General features: G+C 40.9%; 2 protein-coding genes across 3 annotated transcripts in view; one reads left to right on the forward strand and one right to left on the reverse strand.

Moving 5' to 3' along the window:
* LOC147305822 (uncharacterized) lies at nucleotides 1-6,474 on the reverse strand. 2 transcript variants are annotated; one of them, XM_086278049.1, is made up of 2 exons: nucleotides 3,286-3,756; nucleotides 1-1,369 (listed from the first exon to the last, which is right to left on the reverse strand). In XM_086278049.1, exons 1-2 carry the CDS (start codon nucleotides 3,495-3,497, stop codon nucleotides 1-3), a joined length of 1,581 nt encoding a protein of 526 aa, XP_086134175.1. In that variant the 5' UTR covers nucleotides 3,498-3,756. The 2 variants fall into 2 exon arrangements, 1 of the variants encoding a protein (XP_086134175.1); XR_015126653.1 differs by lacking the exon at nucleotides 3,286-3,756 and adding an exon at nucleotides 6,408-6,474 and having other exon boundaries at nucleotides 1,246-1,369.
* The window catches only part of phc2a (polyhomeotic homolog 2a (Drosophila)), a 26,995-nt gene continuing 5,590 nt past the window's right edge, over nucleotides 4,573-25,977 (forward strand). The window contains exons 1-6 of the mRNA XM_086278047.1: nucleotides 4,573-4,863; nucleotides 5,709-5,871; nucleotides 14,290-14,368; nucleotides 15,530-15,641; nucleotides 16,070-16,196; nucleotides 23,300-23,549. Coding sequence (XP_086134173.1) covers nucleotides 5,734-5,871; nucleotides 14,290-14,368; nucleotides 15,530-15,641; nucleotides 16,070-16,196; nucleotides 23,300-23,549 — 706 coding nt within the window. The 5' untranslated portion in view covers nucleotides 4,573-4,863; nucleotides 5,709-5,733. The remainder of the gene's footprint in view (nucleotides 4,864-5,708; nucleotides 5,872-14,289; nucleotides 14,369-15,529; nucleotides 15,642-16,069; nucleotides 16,197-23,299; nucleotides 23,550-25,977) is intronic.

Here is a 25,977-nt window from a genome sequence, read left to right on the forward strand (position 1 = left end):
TTAGAAAATGTACAAATTAAAATGACACAAGATACAATAAAACCTGACTGCATAAACAGTTTCTAATGGAGAATTTATTTTGAAACTGTTCTGGTGTATAATTTGTTTCCAATGACAGGCAAGGAAGGCTGGTCCATTGGTCCAATCAGGTTTGAAGGGGGATTTAAACACCAGCAATCCTTCACTGTATAACCTGGTATAGTCATAGCTACCTCTTGCACCAACCTTTTCGTAGCTCTCAGCTTCAACATGTTTATGCTGGCGGAGCTGTTTGGCAACTGACTTTGGCAGCATTTGGTGAAGCAGATCTTCAGCCAGCTGCCTCTGGTGCTTAAGGTCTTGTGTTTTCTCCTTCAGACTGTGGGCATAGTTCTGTATCCACTCTGTCATCTGTTTGAAAGAGAACATCACCACAGGGTAGATAAGACATGCCATGGCCAGCAGGCATATCCTCATACTGAGGCCTGAAGAGATGGATCGAGAGCCCGCCCTGAGAGCCAACACTGCACGATCAAATAAACACTGCTGAGTGTTTGTCAGAGCTTGAATTCCAGTGTGAGACCCAGACAGACGTTCCGTACTTGTGCCAGAGATCTGCCATTGACTTGTGTCAAAAATATAGGAATGCTGAACATCCAGCGTAGTGTTTATCTCGTGGTCTATGTTTTCTAGCCAACAGTCATTCAGTTTCTCTGTCAAAACCCTGGCAAAGCTGAGGTAGCTCAGAATGTATGACCATCTAAACTGGAAGCCAGTAGGAGTTTGCATGTGGCCAAAGTCTCTCAACTGGTGGTTGAGCTCAATAAATGTGACCAACAGTCTTGCAGACAGTACATCTCTCCAATTAGAATTCTGTTTGGCCTTTTCCAAAGTATCTTCTACTGTACACCAGACGTCAAGAAGTCTTTCAATAGCCAGTGAGAAAGCAAGAATTCCACTTTCACTGGTAATGTTTGTATCCTGTGAAGTATTTAAAAATCCTTGAATGCTCCTCACTAGCTCTTTGCAAAAGCTAGGAAACTCAGTACTGCAAGGAATCCCGATGTCATTACTTCGACCCACCAGTTTGTCACAGTGATTATCAAAGATGAGAAAAAGCATCTTAGGAAAACTTGCCTCAGCTGTCTCATTCCCTACTTTTTTGGAAAATAAATGTCTCGTCTTTTGAAGTTTACTGACAAGTTGCAGGAGAGTTAGAGTCTTGCATGAAGTCAGCTCGCTGTAAGCTGCTTCTGTAGTGTACAGCAAGTCAAAGTTGGAGTTGACGTCGATGAATACAGATCCGAGCAGGGCCATGAAAGAGAGGAGGCAGGCTGTCAGAATCCGACGAACAGTCTGGTTGCTGCCTGAATGGGAAAATATGGAACATCTGCAAAAGAAGAATACAGTTTGTTTAATGTGCTTCAGACTAACTATCCAATGCTAAGTACTGTCTAAATGCTAATTACAGGCACTGTTTTTGTTCCTTTTAGACAAATACCGGTTTCTAGACTCTGTATTTTTAAGCTTTAATGTTATTGCGCCCACTATGCTGGCACACATGCGAATTAGTGCTAAGTGACACATTAAAAAAAACAAGAATTGAACCACACAGCTCATAGCAGGCCATGTTATTTGTCAGGTGAATATGCAAGTGCATATTATTTGCATTACAAATATTCCAAAGGACATCACTACCAGACGTTTAACTGGGTTTTAGTCCTTTTTTTAAAAAAATGTATTTTGCTGGGACTGTTGCAACACATCATACAACATGTTGTTGTTGGGTATTTTTAATATTAGTGGGAATAATCTCACTATATGTTATTGTACAGATACATTCTTTATTAAAATGGCCTGTATTTATACAGCGCTTTACTAGTCCCTAAGGACCCCAAAGCGCTTTACATATCCAGTCATCCACCCATTCACACACACATTCACACACTGGTGATGGCAAGCTACATTGTAGCCACAGCCACCCTGGGGCGCACTGACAGAGGCGAGGCTGCCGGACACTGGCGCCACCGGGCCCTCTGACCACCACCAGTAGGCAACGGGTGAAGTGTCTTGCCCAAGGACACAACGACGAGACTGTCCAAGCCGGGGCTCGAACCGGCAACCTTCCAATTACAAGGCGAACTCCCAACTCTTGAGCCACGATCGCCCATTATTACTGTTATATTTAGTGGTAGAATCGTTACAAAACAATAGATCCTATTATGTGCTATTGTCAAATATTATTATTATTATTTCTCAAGGACTGATATAGGGACACAATTCTTGCCCCAAATCATTTGACTCTGTGGTGAGATGGCTGCTTTTACTTCTGTCAGGCGTATGTCTTATGGATCTTGAATTATTTATAATGTTAAAACAAAGTCCTAAAAACACCTCCCTATTTAAGTGAGGGAGGACAGGAATAGATTAATTAACAGAATGTAGAATCGGAGAAATTAGAAAAATTCTAGTGAAAAGTGAAGATTTGCCTTCTTCCTGTGTACTCTTTGGTCTGGACCCATTTGAGTGCCCAGTATAGTCCTATTATAACTTGATCATGGATTTTCAGAGAAAAGCAGGGGAATGATCTGAAAAGCTTGTGTTCAGGTCATTCACCTGACCTGAACACAAGCCTGGAGACGAGCTACTTCAGTTTTTGTTTTTATTATTTTATCATGACGATATAACTTGTGGTTGTGAATTTATTAACTTTATCAAATGAATAGTGCTGAGTAGCATTTTGTAGATTTAATTAAGTGAAAGCCTCTTTATGAGGTACACCAGGCACCTCCCTTCAGCCTTTTTAGCCAACCTAAACTGCCAGCTCATTAGTAGGAAGCCTCAGACCAAATCCCTCCACAACTTCCACATTACTTTTCTTTTTGTTGTCACTTTTTTGATTTTCACCGAGTTTTTAATTACTTGGTGTGATGTCGCAGTTTCTCAGTGCATCTTATAGGACAGAACACATAAACCTTAACTTTAATGTTGTTGAGTGTAGAGGTCCACCAATATTTAGATGTACTGTGAATAAAGCTGATAATCTCTTCATATTCTTTGTTTAGTGCAAACAAACTAAGCAAACTCTTGTTTTCCGCTAAATAAGATGCAAACTTATCCAAATAGTCATTATTATGAAGACAACATAAACATGCCCTAACTACAATCTGTCAAGTAATCAGTCAGCAGAATCTACAGCAAATGTGGAAAATGTATTTATTTATTTAATTTTAAAAGAACCATATATTCCAAATGTCTGCCTGTGTTTGGGGGGTTTTCTCGGTGTGTCCTAACTTTCTGTCTCACCTGCACAGCTGACACTCGCTGCCCGCATCGTGTTGCCTCCCCGGAGCGACTCTGCTGTTCTTTATGAACCTTCTTTTGAGAGAAGCTGAGGACAGCGTCCCAGATGCAAAACACTGTTTTTTCATCAAGTCCAAGGACGTCATGAGACTTGTGCTGGAGCTGCTGTTATTTGATTCACCGCAGATGATAGAAGCTGATAGAAGCCAGCGCATTTGTGGCCTTAAAAAAGTTAAATACTGATAAAAAAAATAAATGTATTCATTCAAATAAAACGCATTTAATCCAAAACACACATTAGGTTAGTTTTACCGTAAAAGCTGTTTCTACCTTTCGTAGCTCTGTGATCGCCGGCCTGTGCGGGATGTAGTACGCAGCCTCTCTCCCGAGCGGCGGGGCACGACTAAAGCTGCATGTCTCTTCGATGGCACAGGCTCCAGCGGTTTTATTATGAAAGTGATCTCGGTGGACAGGAAGTCGTGGTTTTCCTGCCAACTATTTGATGTTTTATTGGTAATAACTATTCAAATTTGATTTAATAACATGGCCATGGTTAACCTGGCACAAGTCTTTCGATCTATTTCTAAAATATAATGTTTGGGATACAGAATCATATTTTCTATGAAACTGTAAATCTCTGCAGCAGGTCACAGTTATTCATACTGCGTAAATTCCCCTAATGTTAATCAGCCTGAAAATATCTGGCTGATTACAGCCAGATATTTTACATCTGGAAGCTGAACTGAACCGTGTCCACGGGCTGATCTGCACGTCCCACTCTGCACGGTCTCGGATTAACTCTAATTAAATGCTATACTCATATAATCCCGTTCACCCTTTTGTTCCTTTAGAATCGTATGCCATTCACTCTTGTTGTTGTTTGTCTTGTCTTTCTATTCTCCTCTTTTTCCTGTCTTTTCCTCAGCCAACCAGTGGGACGGATGGCTGTTGCTGTGGGGCGATATAAACAAAACGGACTAAACTGACTGAAACTTTCATTGGTCCAATAAGTTCACTACCCAGACTTTTGTGTTTTGCAGTGGTTTCACTGCATTTTATACATTTAAAATATATATATATATATTTCTCATCTCACTCGAAAACATTTCTTTCGATTAGATGTAAAGAAAGAAGTTCATGTTTTCCGAAGAGATATATGGAAATTTGAGTTTAGATTCAGGAATCGAAGCGCACATATTTGCACAGCTCTTTTTCCTCTTGGTTGTGGCTTTTAATTTTGAAAGCGCTTGCCGGAAGTGCTTTATGTAACTTTATTTGGCTTGAGAAATGAACACACACTCCAAGTGTATAGTATTGTGTGCAGAAAGAAGGAGAATGGTGAAACATAGTGCGGTTATGGTAGGGTCGCTAACTTTCCGCGTCCTCGTGTAACGCGGTGGGCCCGCTGCCCGGTAAAGATTCCCGGGTCGGACTCCTTGTCGTTTTCACGGAGGGAGTGTAATCAGTATATGGAAGCGTTGTTTGGAGCCGTTGAACAAAGAGCTTTTCTTCCCTCTACTATTGTTACGGACTGGGACGGCTGGTATCCCTCCGATCCAGAGGCGGTCTCGAACCGTAAAAGTAAGTAAACTCATCTTTAATGTCTTTTTTTAAGGAGAAGAAAAGGTGCGTTTGAATGCGCTACTTTTATCCATTACGCAACCAGCAGGTCCAAGTGTCCGCCTGGCTAAACTGATTTGATTCAAAGCTAGCTGTAAGTTTACGCAACACTGCATATATATATATATATATATATATATATATATATATATATATGTGTGTGTGTGTATTTACAGGTATATTTGGTGCTGTTTAAATTTGAGCCAAACTCCTTGTTTTGTTTTCGTTAGCGAGTTTGGAAAACTAACACTCTGCGTTCTTACCGTTCAAAGTCACACAACCTATAGTGTTAACGTTATCCAGATCACATGCATATATATGGCAGCGTGATTCCACGGTTCTTTCTTTCATTTTTTTTGGTGCTTATTAAATCGTGGGTTTCCACAGCAACCGCGCACGTACAACCCCACGTTAGCCTAACTGAGGTCCCCCTTTGTAAGAGTGACTCACGCCATTCTTAAATCTGGAAATTCAGATTCAGTTAAGGCACATATATACGCTCGAATCGGACCGGGACACAGTGGATCCTGTCTTTATATCAGCATGAGTTAAAACTCAGATTAGTGCAAGAAGTTGGCAAAAGAACCAAAGTTTACATGACTGAAAAAACAGCTGCTGTAAGGGATTCAGGATCCAAAAGTGTTGCTGAAAGATTAAAATTAACACTTTTCATAATCAGTGTTATATCAAGGCGGTGAGCTTTGCCAGAGACACTGAGTAACATTTAATTGTCTCTTCCAAATAATGTGAGACTTCGTCCACATGGCGAGCACTTGTTGAGTTTGTCATGTTGCTCCTGTTGACAGGTGAGGGGTGCCCTGTGCTCCAGTCATGACCTCTGGGAATGGGAACACTAACAGCACCCAAAACAATGGAGAGAGTAAACCTGCCCAGGCCATAGTCAAGTCTCACATCCTCACCCATCTCATAGAAGGCTTCGTTATCCAAGAGGGTGCAGAGCCTTTCCCTGTGAGTACCAGAGCTATGTATGTTTCTGTTAATGCAAATGTTTGTTGAGTGCATGAATACACAGCCTGAAAGTGACAACAGAAGATTAGATTTGATATATCTGACAGAATATAATGTTTTGTGTTGTGTTTGTCAGCTGTTCCTCTCAGACTTCAGGTTTCTAACAGTCTGAGTCCTAATCCTCAGAACCCTTTGCACAGTGTTTGGCTCTTTCTATCAAAAGACTTCTTATAGAAAAACAATATTGATTTTCTTTCATCCTCGTCTCTTTTCACCATTTTCAAGGAGAAACACTTGCGTGAAACTTCACCTTACACCGAATTATTTTTTGTTTGCAGGCCTGAGTGCTCCTCATCCTCCCTCTTTGGGATTTTTGAGCCACTACTTGAAATTTTCTTGGCAGAACTGACTTTATGTTTCTATATAGATTATAGTGCATTATGACATTATAATAATTGGCCTCACTTAGTAAATCTGTCCAATAATGTATAAAAAAATAAAAGCATCTTATTTTCTTATATTTACGTGCTGTGTACCTGCGCTACGCCTCACTGGTTAGGATTTCCATGACTGCAGTAAAATTCTTCATCCATCACTTATCCCAGCTGCCCTGAAGAAAAAATTAATTCATGATGATCCCAAAGACTGCAGTTACTAATGACCACTGATGACCTTAAACACATTTTTATAATTTAACATAGTCCATAATCTTGAGCTTGTGTAGCGTTCTGCGCTCTTCATGCAGAAACAACTCAACAAGAAGCAGTTTATATTCCAGAGTTGTGGTGTTCACAGTTCAGCTGTGGTTAAAAACTTAAGAATGATCAGGAGGTAGGGATGCAACGATACCAATTTTTGCAAACCGATACGATACCGATACTTGGATCTGAGTACTTGCTAGGGCTGCTCGATTATGGCAAAAATGATAATCACGATTATTTTCACTGAAATTGAGATCTCGATTATTTGACGATATTTATTTAACCCTTTAAGACCTACTATAGAACCAAGTCCGCCAGAGCTTATATTATTTTTTTACATGTTGTAGTGCCATTTGTGGGAGCATTTCAAGTTGCTATACATCAATACAACTGTTATAGCCCATATTTTAATGATATGTATGCATTAAGTCCACAGTAACTACATTAATTGCAAAAAAGTGCAATAAACAAAAAAAAATTGAAAATCGTTTTTGTTTTTTTTACATATATTTCTACTTGGAGAAGTTTAAGAGGTTTATCCCTCAAAACTTTAAATACAAAAAAGTTGCAAAAATAGTTTACAACAACAGGAAATTTATTTTGAGTGTCTTCATAGTTTTATTTTGGAGATACAGCAATTTTTATATACTGCAGGAAAAACGAAAAAACAATCCTATGATGCAAATTTGCAAAGAAAACAGCAGGTGCATCAAAATAAACTATTTCCAGTTCTAAGCATCCCAGAAACTATTCAGAAAAGTCAAACATGACCAGTATAGGCTTTTAAGGCCTACAAGTAAAAAACTACATTTCCGCAAAAATTACGCCACTTCCGGTTTCGGGCAGGAAATGGCGGACATGCGATAGTTCGCACTGACGTCTTTTTCAATGTGGGAAGTGTTACGAACAGCTGATCGGATCGGCAAAGCGTGTTTCTGGAATATTATGTTTTTGTTCCTGCAAGCGCTTTTTATGCAATATTTGCAAAGCTTTATGTGGAAGGAAACCGTGACCGAGGACAAGCTGATGGCATAAGATGTAAGTACAACTCCTCCAGTTTCATATGCAAAAAAATTATTGCGCTAGCTTATGCGGTTCCGGTTCTACAAGGATTTAAAACTAGTTACGCAAAACGGAGCGTGCTGCTCTGACCGGCTTTAAAGGGTTAACAATAACAATGTATTGAATAATGACTTTAAAAAATAATATAAAATAGTGTGCAACACCACTGAAGTTTTTTTTTTACCTCTCTTTTCAACCAACAGCAGTCACTCTCCTCTCCAAATAACTTCTGCTTAGCTTTCCGAGCTTCCCTCGGGTCCTCTTAATCAGCGGTCTCCAACCTTTTTTGCGTCACGGACCGGTTTATGCCCGACAATATTTTCACGGACCGGCCTTTAAGGTGTCGCGGATAAATGAGGGAGGGGCTAATAATCGGCTCAGTCATTTTTAATGATCGTTGAAAGCCCAGATCGTAATCGTGATTAAAATTCGATTAATTGAGCAGCCCTAGTACTTGCCGATACAGAGTACAAAAACCGATACTTCTACCACACACACACACACACACACACACACACACACACACACACACACACACACACACACACACACACACACACACATTCAATGAATTGGAAGACAGGTTTTATTTTATTCTCTGCCAATAATAAATAATATCTTAATAAAAATGACCACAAAAAAATTTCAAGTGAAAAATAAGCACTTCTGTTAAATTATTGCAGAGTCTCCACATTGTAATTTAACAAAATATCACTGAACTATTGGCACTGTCTCGAGCTTTCGGAATAATAAATAAACACTTCTGTTTGGAATAAAATAAATACAAATTAGGTTTGAGAATAAAATAAACTTTTAAATTGTTGCAGAGTGTCCATATTGTAAACAAACAAACAAAATAACGAAAGTATTTGGCATTGATGAACGAACTCCCCATCTGCCCGTGGTCATCCAGAGCGATAAAATGAGTCAGAGCCTCTGTTATTTTAGCTGCCCGTGGATTTTCTCTTGAAATTTTTCATCGCTTTTCCAAAACCTGAGTTAAAGTTGGCTGTTCCGGTCCACACTGCTGACATTTTGTTTGTCCTAGCTACAGCAGCCTCCAGTAGGGGTGCAACGATACACAAAATTCACGGTTCGGTTCGGTTCGATACTTTGGTGTCACGGTTCGATATTTTTTCGATACAAAAAAAATGTTCATGCCTTTTTAATTTGTCATTTATTAAAATTATAAATATATATTTTAACTCAAAAGTACAGTTTTTAAATTTAACCCTAACCCTTGTGCGTGTTTTTTATTTTGACAGCGAATGCGCACCTGCGGACCACTTATGTGCACCCCTGGTTATTTAGCTCGTCATATTGCAGCCACAGAAATTCTTTTGTCCATGAAACCATAAAGCTGCACTTTCTTTTTGCCTTATAGTCTGATTTGTCATAACTTCTCCGTTTTGTGGTAAGCTTTTCTTTGGCTGTCACTTCTTCACCCTGACCTGTCTTATTTGGCTCAGCAGAACTAAAATATATATCCTGCTGCTTTTACACACTCACTCACATAAGCTCAGCGATCCTCTGTGTGATCAACCTCTCACAAGTTTAAGCTGCGGGAGATTTCACTTGTCATGTTTGCATAGTAAGCTAACGATTAATAAGACGATGTCAGAGGAATTGGTGCACAAATTATCATCACTCACAGATCAGTGCTGTCACTCTCTATACACAGTTCGCGTGTTTGCAAAGTGAAAGCAAAAAAACAAGCGCAAATTCAAACGCGATTTCAATATGTCACATATTGACAGTGGCTCACCGATGCCAATGACATAATTACCCAGCTACATTTCTGAAAGAATGCAAAAGCATTGACATATATTTTTCCTTCCTACAATAGCCCGACGGGCAGGGCAGAGATAGATTTTGGTAGCCCGACTGGAAAAATCGCTAGCCCCAAGGCGTCGGGCTAGCGATATTGCAAGCCCTGTATCTGATTGAGGAATCACTCATCTTTGGAAAAGAGAGTTTACTACAGAGAAATGGCTCTTTCCAAAATAAAAGCTATACTATCCGCTTCTTCTGGGCTATATTCTCAGCAGCATAAGGAGAATCATGTGCTAACAGCTGTCTAAATGACTCGGGTAAAGTTTGTAGCATGCGTGCTTGTTGTTTTTGTCTGCTTCCACTTGTCTTTGCACTAGGATGATGTCGGCGTAAATGTGCAGTCATATTCGTTGTGTTCCCACTAGTGCTTTCAGGTTAATCTCGTTGAAATGACCTTAACGCCACAACACGGCAAATCTCTGTTAACGAGCTACCCCTGATCGCCCCGTGCGTGGGGCTAGACGGCCAACACGTTGACGAGCTAACTGCGCTAACACACTAGTTCCCACCCATGTAATTGAGCATTGCGTGGCACATCCAACATACTGTTTTACTTTAGTCCATGACGCGCTTACCTTCAGGGTCATACGTCACATGAAAACCAAAATAATTCCAAACGCCAGATCTGAATGAGGGTGGGGGAGGTTCAATTTGCCATGTTGCAAGGAGAGCTTAACTTCTGTCTTGCTAGCTTGCCCTGCGCTCTTCCTTCTGACGATGCTGTCTGTGTGGAGCGCTCAGTGGATCTGCGCTCGACAGTGCAGCCTAGGCGGAGTAGTCGAACGCAGATTCACTGAGCGCTCCACACAGACCGCATTGTCAGAAGGAAAGTTGATAAAATAAATTACAAATGTTGTATTGTTCGATACATATGCGTACCAAACCGAAAGCACTGTATCGAACAGTTCAATATCGATACGAATATCGTTGCACCCCTAGCCTTCAGTTTCTCTTTTTTTTATTTTGAGCTGCCAGTCTGACTCGTCTAACCCTGTGCCTGTTTAGCGCGGGATGTCCCCCTAGTGGCCAATCCAAAAAACTACAACAAAAATGACAAGCCACCCTCTGATTAATGAAATGAGTTAGTATCGGTTCAATGTATCGGTTAACTTTTACGAGTATGAGTACACACACATTTTATAGTATCGGCCCCAATACCCGATACCAGTATCGGTATCGGTGCATCCCTATCAGGAGGTTATGGCATTAAATGCAAAACTACATGATCTGCTCCACTTTGTTTATTATGGCAGTTGTTTTCATGAATGGTCTGATAGTCTGTCGTCATGAATTATGGGATGGCGTCTCCCCCTATTTCATAAAGGATGGTCCAGTGACAGTCTTTTCACATAACGTGGCTACTCTGGTTCTGACGATCTGTGCTGATGGTTTTACAAACTCACTGTAGAAAGCTGGAGCGTGTGGCTCCACGTCCTCCCATTGTGCAAATGTGAAACCAGACTTTCCCGTCTGTGGGAGCTGTTACGTTGCACTTTTGGAGCCAGTGTCTGCGCAGTACTGACTTGAGGTGCAATCACTGCGTCGAACTCCCGCCCACACCGACTGGACGTGACCACGAACATGCCCCTCTGCTCTTTTAAGGTAGCCCAGCTGCTCCAGTTTGAGGGTATCTGCTGATGGGTTTACCGTTACTGACAGCTTGTTAAATTAAGGTAAATACAATCACGTCACTATAATTCAAAAGACTCACATCTTAACGTCTTATAGTTGTACACAACACCTGACATCACTCTGTAGCTCCTGGTGGTGATTTGTTTGCTAGATTAGCTGTTAGCGTATGCAGTGTGTTACTGGCTAGTTAGCAGTGCTACACACATTTTTGAAGGATTTATTACTCCTTAGTTTGTGTTGTCTTATTTTAAACAGAGGTGATGTCAGCAGAGTTGCTTTTAGAATTATCTGGACATTAAAAGTCATTCTTTGAGATTTTAACATAAGACTGAGGATGATATAGAACTGCAGATTTAAACAGTCTTAGATCCACTCACAGAGCACTCTGCTGACATGGAAACATTAAATAAAATGTTAGATCTAAAAATGCAGCAGAAGGTTTGATAGAAGTTTAATTTGTCCTTTTCATGTAATAACAGAGTCCACATTATTATGAACAGATAGTGAGGGAGACCAAGCTGGGTGTCCAGAGGTTTGGAAAAGCTTGTTTCCTTTCTGTCACCACAGCTGTCCTGTGCCAGATGTTCTGTTGACTCACTGAGAGACATCATTTCAGAAACATCAGGAGGACTGAAGCTTATCGCAGGGATCAGCCTGCTAGAACAGCCTGTTTCAGTTTAAGCGTTGTTTTCAATAAATTTAATGCTCAAAAAAGGTTTAGTGTTCCATGTTGAAGCAAAATATGATTTTTGCCATTTTTCAAGTGGTCTTAAAGTTTTGGACTGTGTATTATCCCCTCTGGTTACTCTGGAATGAATGGCTTTGAATGACTTTATGGCAAATAAGACTCTATTAGCAAAACACAATGTGAAAGAATTCCTTATTAAAGTGAATAAGTGAAGACCTTTGACTTTCATCAGGTTTTATTTAATGCTGTCAAAGAAAATCTCATGTTCTCTTTATGCAGTTGAATATATTCAGTGTTTAAAGCAGAAACTGTGCAGGTCTGAGATCAGCAGCTTTCCTAAACACTGTTTATGCTCCTATATAATGACTCCAGTTACATGGATGTTTAATCTCTTTGACTTTTTGAAGTTTAGTCCAATGTAATGTGGGTAGTTACCATTAAGAGTGGACATATAAGAATATTTATCTGTTGTCACTGGGCAGGGTGAGGAATCCTAGGTCAGCATCTGTTACTCTATAGACAAAATAATCATCACAAACTGTCAAATGTGAAGTTTATCCCTAAAATATGTGGAGACAGAAACATGCAGCTGTTTACAGATATTTATTTAACAGCTCTGCAGAGGAAAAGGAGAACAGTTCAGCCTGTAATGTAACAGTAATGTTGGTGACTGGGCAGCGCGATGACTTTTGGACCTCGGTGTAACAGCATCAAGTTAGAAGTTAGAATCAAACTTATGGGAGAGGGTAGCCCTCAAACACGTAATGAGAACGACCAATAACAGCTGAAACCATCTTTGGGTAAAACTTATCTGAGAAAATGTGTTTTTGTTTAGTTTTACCACAGTCCCATCTGCTTTATGGCCTGTGCTGCAGCTAGACACCAGGGGGCAGTAGAGATGGCTCCAGGTGTTTTCTACATTCATTGGTCTGAATGAGTAATGTCACATTAACAAGATGAGGATTGTGCACGCCCCTGCCCAGTGTCTTAAGTTTCTGCCTTATTACTGTTTTGGAGAATGCTGTGTGTGTGTGTGTGTGTGTGTGTGTGTGTGTGTGTGTGTGTGTGTGTGTGTGTGTGTGTGTGTGTGCGCACATTACAGTGAGGTAATTTAATGTGATGTAGGCACAGTAAAAATGCTAAAATTTTATCAGCATTTCAAAAACCAAACATGAGCACACTGTGCATGTGTGTGCAAAAGTTCAAGGCCTTAACTTTATACAAAGTCTGTTTGGGCTGAGCAAGTGAAGTAAGGTTCAGTGACTGAGGGGAAAATGAAATTTGTGCTCTTTGAGCACTTTGCCTGGGCTGAGCCACCTGACTGCTCAGTGGTAGCCTGTATCACCATGTTCAGTTTCATGCTCCTCCAAAAGTACAACAAACTGCATGTAAATCAGTGCCTTTGTTACAACATCAACAGCATGGTTCATTTTAAACACCTATTTGCACAACGCCTCCTGGTGTATAACACAATGCAAAAATACCAGTTAAAATTCTGGGTTTGATTCAGTCACTTTAACTCCTCCTCAGAGGCTTGATATTTTTCCCAACCATAAAAAACGACTCAAAAAACACTAAAGATAAAAAGCCTGAAATTTTCACTGTTTTTTGTTTGGTTTCTTACCATCTAAATTGTTAATTAGTATAAGCAATGTGAGCGACACAGAGAAACCATGAAGGTCCTGGGTTCGAATCAGCTATCTGGGGCCTTTCTGTGGGGAGTTTACATGTTCTCCCCTTGTCTGCGTGGGGTTCCCTGCAGGTACTCTGGTACTCGTTCTTCCTCCCACAATCCAGAGACATGTAGTTGGTGGGATTAGGTTAAAGTGATGATTCTAAATTGCCCATAGGTATGAATGTAAGTGCAAACTAATGTCTGTCTCTCTGTGTTAACCTGCAACATGACCTGTGTAGGCGGTACCCTGTGTTTTGCCACATGGAAGCTGGGATAGGCTGAAAAGGAGAAAAATATTTTTGTTTTGTTTTATTTATTTTTTGCCAACACAAATAAAATCTTACTCTCACAGCAACTTTAATAAGTGCTTTTATTTATTTAGATTACTTCCTTCTTCTGTTGCTCTGTCTAAGCAGATTTCTGTAATTCTATAATTCAAACCAACGACATGTTTGTTAAACCGTTTCCTAACAAGACCGTTGGAAGAAGCCTCAGCATTAATATGCTGTTTATCTTTATTAAAAGACTATGTATAACAGGCTTTTAAGTCATGTTTTTAACCACAGTCTTCTTAAAAAGCTTTTGTTTTTGCTAATTATAGAATTATTCCTAAATAGTTCTAGGATGACGTCAGTTCTGCCTCCATAACCCACCGGCTGATCGCTGTAAGATTTAAGAGAGACACAAGGCCTTTTATTTCCCACTAGGACAAGAGTGATTATAGGTCATACTATTAAGAAAGTTTCATTCATGTACATGCTTATGAATGATTTCATCCAACAGTATTTAATAAGCATGAGTGCACTGATATGTTTTTGTGTCTGCAGGTGGAACGTCCATCTTTCTCAATAGAGAATCTAAGAAGATATACACCAGATTCAAAGATGGACAGCCTGTCAACAAAGGGTTTGTCAAATTTAAACGTTTCTCTTTCTCAGAATATGGGTTTGGTTTGGGCACGCTTGTCCCTGTAAATCAGTCCAAAGCTGTACTGAGTGGTTGTCTTTATTCCTCAGATTCCTTGTAGACTTTCAAAATCAGTGCCCAGGACTATGAAGCTGTTTTTGTGGCTCTTGGTGGCCCGACACTTTACTAAGACAAGCTATAAAATTAATTTATAACTTTTTAGAAATGCATTTCTCTGGATTTTTATAGTTATTGTTCTGTCTCTCACTGTTCAAATCAACTCAAATTGTAGACTAGAGGTAGAATTCTTTATTTAGTGGGCAAACTTACAAAATCAGCTGGTGTTCAAATATTTTTTTCCCTGACTGTAGATTGTACCAACATCAATTTGTGTCCCACTGTTTTCCAACTGTCAGTAGGCTTTTGGATGGCCCTTTGTAATAAATGTATAAATGAAAATCATTACTGTGCCTCAGCATATTTGACCCGTCCAACACTTCTTCCCCAGCTGGGTTTGTGACAAAGATTTGATTGACTGCAGAGCTTCAGAATACACAGTAAGCTGTAGTCAGTACCACCCACACCTTCATCCTTGCTCAGTTATATGCAAGATTGAGGAGATTTCCAGCATTTCTTTTCTGAGGGTGCATGTAGAGGTAGAAGGTGTAGGACAGCATCATGTTGAAGATGCTTAAAAGCATAAGAGCAAGCAGGGACGCTTGTTTTGCATCACTTTTGAATGGGCTCTGAACAGGAACGTTTTACAGAATGATGCCATATGCATTTTCATGGAAGGACGGTATCATCAAAAGCTCCCTAAGTTGGAACAGTTTGTTAGTCCAGTCTGATCTGTCACTACCACAGGGATTGGTCGAAGGGTTTTGAAAGTAGCAAAGTGACCTCAGCTGCACATATAAACGTGTTTTGGCTGCTCAGTGAGACTAAAAAAGTGCCATTAAATTTCATTCAGCATTTATTTTGTGTAAGAAAGCAGTCAGGAATACTGGGCATAAAGGGAGTTGTGTAGAACTCTAGAGTTGTGTTAGCCCCTTGTTTTGGTTAACAGCTTTGGTGTTGGTGCTGCTGGATGCAGTTGTTTTTACTGGATGTTCAACAGTTTCAGCGTGATGATCACAAAGATTGTGTTGACTGTTCCCTCAGAGGTAAAGGGCCAGCAGGAGCCCATGCTGACCTGTGAATTATGCGGCAGGGTGGATTTTGCCTACATCTTCAAAAGATCTAAGAGGTTCTGTTCTACGGTCTGCGCTAAACGGTAAGATCATTGTCTTCATTTTCACAGTTCACTGTGGTTCACTGCCTTAATATTGTCTTCGAGCTGATACATCATTAGTCGACATTTAGGAGAATATGACTGAGGAAGCTACTTGAGTGTTTGGTCCAGACTTTGCCTGTGACCTCAGTGTCACATGTTTCTCTCCCGTGTGCAGTGACTTGCTGTGTGCTATAGTTCCAGCTATTTTAAAATATTTTAGGGTCTTTACCTTAGAATATAAAGCACCTTGAGGTGACTACTGTTGTGAACTGGCACTATAGAAATAAAATGGAACTGAATACAAAGAACACTTCTACTGAGAATGACAAAGGAATAATTTAATTCACAACACACCAGACGTAAACATCTAGTTCAGATTTGTGAATGATGCACAGATTTTGAACTTGCCTTGTTTGCTATCCTTGTAGTTACAATGTGGGATGCACAAAGCGAATGGGTCTGTTCCCGAACCGCAAAACCACCCTGGAGAACATGAAGAAGCAAAAAGCTGTGAATGGAAACCACAAAAACACCATCATAGACTCTAAAAAGAAGGTGAGACAGTCAGGACTATTTACCCTAATGAAGTGAAGGATAACCGAGAGTGGTTTGCAAAGATGGTGGTGGTTGGTGCTTTGAACCCCGGCTGCTCCCATCTGCATGTGGCTAACATTGTAACGTTAGTAAGATGCTGAACCCAAGTTACTCCCAGTGCATCCATCAGACTGTAAATGTTACATAGAAGTGCAGAGTGTGTGTGGGTTTGCTGTGTCTCTCAGTACGGTCTCAACAGCATAGAGGAGGTTTCAGTACTCTAGCAGAGCTGAACACGGCCATAGAAGCTCTTTAAGCTGTCAGCGGGACTGGTATCTGCTCCTTTGTGTAAGAAGGAACAGGATAAGCACTGCCCAAACCAGAGAGTGGATATCTCTGACCAAACAATCAGAAACGAGCTTCATCAGGATGGCCTGAGGGCACGAGTCCTTCAGTGGCCTTGTGCTTCCTGCAGTTTCTGAAGGATGAAGAACTGAAATGTTTGAAGGTTGCCATGTTGCCACCATCCTGGAGGTCCAGACTGGCTCTTAGTCCATATTCTTGTGCCTTCCCAGTGTCATCAGCATGGACCCTACCACTAACAAGGGTGTTCAAAACACAAACAACCAAAACATAAATAAACACGAGGCTAAGAAGAATTCTGGATTCTGCTGGTAAAAAAATATGGGTACCAAACTTTTGAATATGGTTATATATATATATATATATATATATATATATATATATATACGTATATATATATATGTGTGTGTATATATATATATATATATATATATATATATATATATACGTATATATATATATGTGTGTATATATATATATATATATACGTATACGTATATATATATATATGTATACGTATATATATATATATGTGTATGTGTATATGTATATATATGTGTATATATGTGTATATGTATATATTAGGGGTGCAACGATATTCGTATCGATATTGAACCGTTCGATACAGTGCTTTCGGTTCGGTACGCATATGTATCGAACAATACAACATTTGTAATTTCTTTTATCAACTTTCCTTCTGACGATGCTGTCTGTGTTGAGCGCTCAGTGAATCTGCGTTCGACTACTCCGCCTAGGCTGCACTGTCGAGCGCAGATCCACTGAGCGCTCAACACAGACAGCATAGTCAGGAGGAAGAGCGCAAGGCAAGCTAGCGAGACAGAAGTTAAGCTCTCCTTGCAAGATGGACCTCCCCCACCCTCATTCAGATCTGGCGTTTGGAATTATTTTGGTTTTCATGTGACGTATGACCCTGAAGGTAAGCGAATCATGGACTAAAGTAAAACAGTATGTTGGATGTGCCACGCAATGCTCAATTACATTGGTGTGAACTAGTGTGTTAGCGCAGTTAGCTCGTTAACGTGTTGGCCGTCTAGCCCCATGCACGGGGCGATCGGCGGTAGCTTGTTAACGGAGATTTGCCGTGTTGTGGCGTTAAGGTCATTTCAACGAGATTAACCTGAAAGCACTAGTGGGAACACAACGAATATGACTGCACATTTACGCCGACATCATCCTAGTGCAAAGACCAAAACAACAAGCATGCTACTAACTTTAGCCGAGTCATTTAGACAGCTGTTAGCACGTGATTCTCCTTATGCTGCTGAGAATATAGCCCAGAAGAAGCGGATAGTATAGCTTTTATTTTGGAAAGAGACATTTCTCTGTAATAAACTCTCTTTTCCAAAGATGAGTGATTCCTCAATCAGATACAGGGCTTGCAAAATCGCTAGCCCGACGTCCCGGAGCTAGCGATCTTTCCAGTCGGGCTACAAAAATCTCTCTGCCCTGCCCGTCGGGCTATTGTAGGAAAAATATATGTCAATGCTTTTGCATTCTTTCAGAAATGTAGCTGGGTAATTATGTCATTGGCATCGGTGAGCCACTGTCAATATGTGACATATTGAAGTCGCGTTTGAATTTGCGCTTGTTTTTTTGCTTTCACTTTGCAATCATGCGAACTGTGTATAGAGAGCGACAGCACTGATCTGTGAGTGATGATAATTTGTGCACCAATTCCTCTGACGTCGTCTTATTAATCGTTAGCTTATATGCAAACATGACAAGTGAAATCTCCCGCAGCAAGCTTAAACATGTGAGAGGTTGATCGCGCAGAGAATCGCTGAGCTTATGTGAGTGCGTGTGTAAAAGCAGCACGATATATATTTTAGTTCTGCTGAGCCAAATAAGACAGGTCAGGGTGAAGAAGTGACAGCCAAAGAAAAGCTTACCACAAAACGGAGAAGTTATGACAAATGAGACTATAAGGCAAAAAGAAAGTGCAGCTTTATGGTTTCATGGACAAAAGAATTTCTGTGGCTGCAATATGACGAGCTAAATAACCAGGGCTGCACATAAGTGGTCCGCAGGTGCGCATTCGCTGTCAAAATAAAAAACACGCACAAGGGTTAGGGTTAAATTTAAAAACTGTACTTTTGAGTTAAAATATATATTTATAATTTTAATAAATGACAAATTAAAAAGGCATGAACATTTTTTTGTATCGAAAAAATATCGAACCGTGACACCAAAGTATCGAACCGAACCGAACCGTGAATTTTGTGTATCGTTGCACCCCTAGTATTTATATGTGTATATATGTGTATATGTATATATACAGTGGGGCAAAAAAGTATTTAGTCAGCCACCGATTGTGCAAGTTCCCCCACTTAAAATGATGACAGAGGTCAGTAATTTGCACCAGAGGTACACTTCAACTGTGAGAGACAGAATGTGAAAAAAAAATCCATGAATCCACATGGTAGGATTTGTAAAGAATTTATTCGTAAATCAGGGTGGAAAATAAGTATTTGGTCACCTCAAACAAGGAAAATCTCTGGCTCTCACAGACCTGTAACGTCTTCTGTAAGAAGCTTTTCTGTCCCCCACTCGTTACCTGTATGAATGGCACCTGTTTGAACTCATCATCTGTATAAAAGACACCTGTCCACAGCCTCAAACAGTCAGACTCCAAACTCCGCCATGGCCAAGACCAAAGAGCTTTCGAAGGACACCAGGAAAAGTATTGTAGACCTGCACCAGACTGGGAAGAGTGAATCTACAATAGGCAAGCAGCTTGGTGTGAAAAAATCAACTGTGGGAGCAATCATCTGAAAATGGAAGACATACAAGACCACTGATAATCTCCCTCGATCTGGGGCTCCACGCAAGATCTCATCCCGTGGGGTCAAAATGATCATGAGAACGGTGAGCAAAGATCCCAGAACCACACGGGGGGACCTGGTGAATGACCTGCAGAGAGCTGGGACCAAAGTAACAAAGGTCACCATCAGTAACACACTACAACGGCAGGGAATCAAATCCCGCAGTGCCAGACGTGTTCCGCTGCTGAAGCCAGTGCATGTCCAGGCCCGTCTGAAGTTTGCCAGAGAGCACATGGATGATACAGCAGAGGATTGGGAGAATGTCATGTGGTCAGATGAAACCAAACTAGAACTTTTTGGTATAAACTCAACTCGTCGTGTTTGGAGGAAGAAGAATACTGAGTTGCATCCCAAGAACACCATACCTACTGTGAAGCATGGGGGTGGAAACATCATGCTATGGGGCTGTTTTTCTGCCAAGGGGACAGGACGACTGATCCGTGTTAAGGACAGAATGAATGGGGCCATGTATCGTGAGATTTTGAGCCAAAACCTCCTTCCATCAGTGAGAACTTTGAAGATGAAACGCGGCTGGGTCTTCCAACATGACAATGATCCAAAACACACCACCCGGGCAACAAAGGAGTGGCTCCGTAAGAAGCATTTGAAAGTCCTGGAGTGGCCTCGCCAGTCTCCAGACCTCAACCCCATAGAAAATCTGTGGCGGGAGTTGAAAGTCCGTGTTGCTCGGCGACAGCCCCAAAACATCACTGCTCTCGAGAAGATCTGCATGGAGGAATGGGCCAAAATACCAGCTACTGTGTGTGCAAACCTGGTAAAGACCTATAGTAAACGTTTGACCTCCGTTATTGCCAACAAAGGTTATGTTACAAAGTATTGAGTTGTATTTTTGTTATTGACCAAATACTTATTTTCCACCCTGATTTACCAATAAATTCTTTACAAATCCTACCATGTGGATTCATGGATTTTTTTTTCACATTCTGTCTCTCACAGTTGAAGTGTACCTCTGGTGCAAATTACTGACCTCTGTCATCATTTTAGGTGGGGGAACTTGCACAATCGGTGGCTGACTAAATACTTTTTTGCCCCACTGTATGTGTATATATGTATGTATATATATAAATTCACGGTTCGGTTCGGTTCGATACTTTGGTGTCACGGTTCGATATTTTTTCGATACAAAAAAAATGTTCATGCCTTTTTAATTTGTCATTTATTAAAATTATAAATATATATTTTAACTCAAAAGTACAGTTTTTAAATTTAACCCTAACCCTTGTGCGTGTTTTTTATTTTGACAGCGAATGCGCACCTGCGGACCACTTATGTGCAGCCCTGGTTATTTAGCTCGTCATATTGCAGCCACAGAAATTATTTTGTCCATGAAACCATAAAGCTGCACTTTCTTTTTGCCTTATAGTCTGATTTGTCATAACTTCTCCGTTTTGTGGTAAGCTTTTCTTTGGCTGTCACTTCTTCACCCTGACCTGTCTTATTTGGCTCAGCAGAACTAAAATATATATCGTGCTGCTTTTACACACGCACTCACATAAGCTCAGCGATTCTCTGCGCGATCAACCTCTCACATGTTTAAGCTGCGTGAGATTTCACTTGTCATGTTTGCATAGTAAGCTAACGATTAATAAGACGATGTCAGAGGAATTGGTGCACAAATTATCATCACTCACAGATCAGTGCTGTCACTCTCTATACACAGTTCGCACGATTGCAAAGTGAAAGCAAAAAAACAAGCGCAAATTCAAACGCGACTTCAATATGTCACATATTGACAGTGGCTCACCGATGCCAATGACATAATTACCCAGCTACATTTCTGAAAGAATGCAAAAGCATTGACATATATTTTTCCTTCCTACAATAGCCCGACGGGCAGGGCAGAGATAGATTTTGGTAGCCCGACTGAAAAAATCGCTAGCCCCAGGACGTCGGGCTAGCGATATTGCAAGCCCTGTATCTGATTGAGGAATCACTCATCTTTGGAAAAGAGAGTTTATTACAGAGAAATGTCTCTTTCCAAAATAAAAGCTATACTATCCGCTTCTTCTGGGCTATATTCTCAGCAGCATAAGGAGAATCACGTGCTAACAGCTGTCTAAATGACTCGGCTAAAGTTAGTAGCATGCTTGTTGTTTTTGTCTTTGCACTAGGATGATGTCGGCGTAAATGTGCAGTCATATTCGTTGTGTTCCCACTAGTGCTTTCAGGTTGATCTCGTTGAAATGACCTTAACGCCACAACACGGCAAATCTCCGTTAACGAGCTACCGCCGATCGCCTCGTGCATGGGGCTAGACGGCCAACACGTTAACGAGCTAACTGCGCTAACACACTAGTTCCCACCCATGTAATTGAGCATTGCATGGCACATCCAACATACTGTTTTACTTTAGTTCATGACTCGCTTACCTTCAGGGTCATACGTCACATGAAAACCAAAATAATTCCAAACGCCAGATCTGAATGAGGGTGGGGGAGGTCCATGTTGCTGAGAGCTTAACTTCTGTCTCGCTAGCTTGCCCTGTGCTCTTCCTCCTGACTATGCTGTCTGTGTGGAGCGCTCAGTGGATCTGCGCTCGACAGTGCAGCCTAGGCGGAGTAGTCGAACACAGATTCACTGAGCGCTCAACACAGACAGCATCGTCAGAAGGAAAGTTGATAAAAGAAATTACAAATGTTGTATTGTTCGATACATATGCGTACCGAACCGAAAGCACTGTATCGAACGGTTCAATATCGATACGAATATCGTTGCACCCCTAATATATACATATATGTATGTATGTGTGTATGTGTGTATATATATGTGTGTATGTGTGTATATATATGTGTACCAAAATCTATCTCTTCCCTGCCCGTCGGGCTATTGTAGGAAGGAAAAATATATGTCAATGCTTTTGCATTCTTTCAGAAATGTAGCTGGGTAATTATGTCATTGGCATCAGTGAGCCACTGTCAATATGTGACATATTGAAGTCGCGTTTGAATTTGCGCTTGTTTTTTTGCTTTCACTTTGCAATCGTGCGAACTGTGTATAGAGAGCGACAGTACTGATCTGTGAGTGATGATAATTTGTGCACCAATTCCTCTGACATCGTCTTATTAATCGTTAGGTTACTATGCAAACATGACAAGTGAAATCTCACGCAGCAAGCTTAAACATGTGAGAGGTTGATCGCGCAGAGAATCGCTGAGCTTATGTGAGTGCGTGTGTAAAAGCAGCAGGAGAAGTTATGACAAATCAGACTATAAGGCAAAAAGAAAGTGCAGCTTTATGGTTTCATGGACAAAATAATTTCTGTGGCTGCAATATGACGAGCTAAATAACCAGGGCTGCACATAAGTGGTCCGCAGGTGCGCATTCGCTGTCAAAATAAAAAACACGCACAAGGGTTAGGGTTAAATTTAAAAACGGTACTTTTGAGTTAAAATATATATTTATAATTTTAATAAATGACAAATTAAAAAGGCATGAACATTTTTTTTGTATCGAAAAAATATCGAACCGTGACACCAAAGTATCGAACCGAACCGAACCGTGAATTTTGTGTATCGTTGCACCCCTAGTATATATGTATATATGTATGTATATATATATATATATATATATATATATATATGTGTATGTATATATATGTATGTATATATATATATGTATATGCATGTATATATATGTATGTATATATATATATATATATATATATATATGTGTATGTATATATATGTATGTATATATATATATGTATATGCATGTATATATATGTATGTATATATATATATATATATATATATATATATGTTATGTATGTATGTATGTATATATATATGTCTTTTCTCTTTTTCTTTTTTTCTTTTTTTTAAATCAGACTGATGTATTACACCTATAAATGAGAGAAAAACCTCAATATAGTCCCATTTTTCTCTCGGACTCTCTCAGACTGCTCCCTGTGTTCAGAGGCCTGCTGCTGCTCTGCCTACTGCTCACTCAGTCCACCCTGCACAGGAGGATTCAAATCAGTGTTCAGATTTGTCCCTCTACAAAAGACCCCCGTCCCCCGTGTCAGTTCCCCAGCGCCTGCCTGTGACACAAGGCTCTGAGCTGCCACTGCTGCACCATGGCTTCCTGCCCAGTGATCCGGGGCAGTGGAACATAGGGGACGTTTACGAGTTCATCTCGTCTCTGCCAGGTGGGTGATCAATCTGGTAACGCCTGCGTTCATCTCCAGCTGTGAATTTTTCTTTCTTTACAGTGCAGAAAGAGTCAAGTGTGCACAACTCTACAGAGGCTCTTCTCATTTATTCATAATTTGTTTCTATGGAGACAGACAAACTTGTAATAACTTAAACTGAACATTAATCTACAAATCGTTAAAGGCACTTAACTCAATCGATGACAACTAAAAATCTCAACCAGTCTAAATCTCAGTGACCTGAAGTTTTGTGAAAATCTTGTGAATTTTCTAACCCTGAGAGGAAGCCACTTAGGGGTTTCAAACTGATACCATTGGTGTATCTACTATCTGCTCTCAGACAAGTTCCAGTGTCAGTCATCTTGGACTCAGCGTCAGAATCAGAATACTTCCTCAGGGATTAATAAAGTTTTCTGATTCTGTTTCAGAGGTGAGAAGTTGCGTTTTCTAAAAATCTTGTGAATGCAGTAACTGGACATGACGTAGGATAGGTCTATCTCCTAAATATCTTGGCTGTAGCTCAGGTGGCAGAGCAGGTCAGTCACTAATCAGAAGGTCGGTGGTTCGATCCCAGGCTGCCTCCTGGCTGCATGTCAAATATCCTTGGGCAAGATACTAACCCCATGTTTGCCTACTGGTGGTGGTCAGAGGGCCCGGTGGCGCCAGTGTCCGGCAGCCTCGCCTCTGTCAGTGCGCCCCAGGGCAGCTGTGGCTACAATGTATCCCATCACTAGTGTGTGAATGGGTGGATGACTGAATGTAGTGTGAAGCGCTTTGGGGTCCTTAGGGACTACATTTTACCATCTTTGACGAGTTCAAATCTCAGTGACCTTGACCTCAAGGTTAGTGGTCAAGTTTCTGTAACCTTCTGAATGCAGTAACTCAACAACAAAGTCACCTCGGATTTTAAAACTGATACCAGATGTGTATCTACAAGGAGCTAAGGGGTTGCACTGGCAGCTGCCAGCAAGTTTGTTTTTCCAGTGAAATATATAAAAATGCCAAAGATGATACGGTTTGTCAGGCATAAAATAATATTTTTACACCACCAAGGTATTACCAAAGAGCCTTTGGGATGGTGTGTTGGGTATGTTCTTTAAAAACTCGAGATATCTGGACAAATGGAGGACAGAACAAGCTGTCTACAGCAGCTGACCAAATTTAAAAAATCCAGCAAAGATCTGACGCAGATTAAATTGATCCTGACTCAGCTGATCCTGTGGTTTGCTGAAGCCTCATCATCAATTGATTGATTGATTGATTGATCAGACTTTATTCATCCCAAGGGAAATTGGGTTAAGGCTGCCAGCCGTGCCAGCGCCATCTTACCCTTCTGACCTACACAAACATCACATGGGGAAGACAGGTCAGAGAGGTATAACAATGGTAAATACACAACATGAGGAAATACGAGGAGAAAAAAGAACTCCCCCCAGACTGAGCTCCAACAGGGAGATCAGTTTGAGAACAGAAAAAAAAACAAAACACCTCAGTGCATACAAAAAGCACATGACTATCAATACACCATAGAAACACAAGACAAGCAACAGGGGCGGGCAAAGGGTAATAGAGAGCCGGTGTAAACAGCGCATCCGGTCCTGCAGCATGTCTGCGCTGGTCCAGTCGACCGCCATCTTCCCCGGGAGGGGACAAGCATCGAAGCCGTTTGGAAAGGGAGGGGGGATGAGTGTGTATCAGTGTATGTGTGTGTGTGTCCAGAGTTCAGCTGAGACGGTGTCCTTCGCCCTGCCAGGCTAAGTAAACAGTCTTCCAGCCAGCCAGCCAGGTGGCCTTGCATAGGGGAGGAACAGTCTAAGCACCGTCTGTTATCAGGGTGTTTTTGTTCAGCTCCAGCCTTGAGATCACAGCTGGCGCCGAAGTGGTAGCTGCATGAAGTGATGGTGGTTTTTACTTTAGTGCGAACAACTCATGTGAATTTCAAAGCTGTTCTAACAGTCCGACACTGGTCTCTCAATCTCCTGTTGGAGAGCCGTGAGCTTCTCCATGATGTTATCAAACTTACGCTCCGTGATGTTGTCATTCTGGGTGGCTGTAGCTCAGGAGGTAGAGCAGGTCACTTACTGATCGGAAGGTTGGAGGTTCGATCCCAAGCTCCTCCAGTCTGCATCCAAGTATCCTTGGGCAAGATACTAACCCCAAGTTGCTTTCCGATGCATCCATCGGAGTATGAATGTGTGTGAGTGTAGTTAGAAAGCACTCAGTATAGAGGTAGTGCTTGTGAGAATGGGTGTGACTGGGTGAATGTGGCGTGTTGTATATGCTTTAAGTACTCCGGGAGAGTAGAAAAGCGCTATATAAGAATCAGTCCATTTACCATCAGTCCATTCTTGTGCTCAAAGAGCCGATTCTGAGAACTCACGACTGCAGTGAGCTTCTCCAAGGTGTAATCAAATTTTCGCTCAGA

This window comes from Aulonocara sp. 'chitande type north' Nkhata Bay, linkage group LG20 (assembly GCF_057382095.1).
Source record: "Aulonocara sp. 'chitande type north' Nkhata Bay isolate Kocher_YH1m ecotype deep benthic linkage group LG20, A_spYH_male_GT1.1, whole genome shotgun sequence".
Classification (NCBI taxonomy): Eukaryota; Metazoa; Chordata; class Actinopteri; order Cichliformes; family Cichlidae; genus Aulonocara; species Aulonocara sp. 'chitande type north' Nkhata Bay.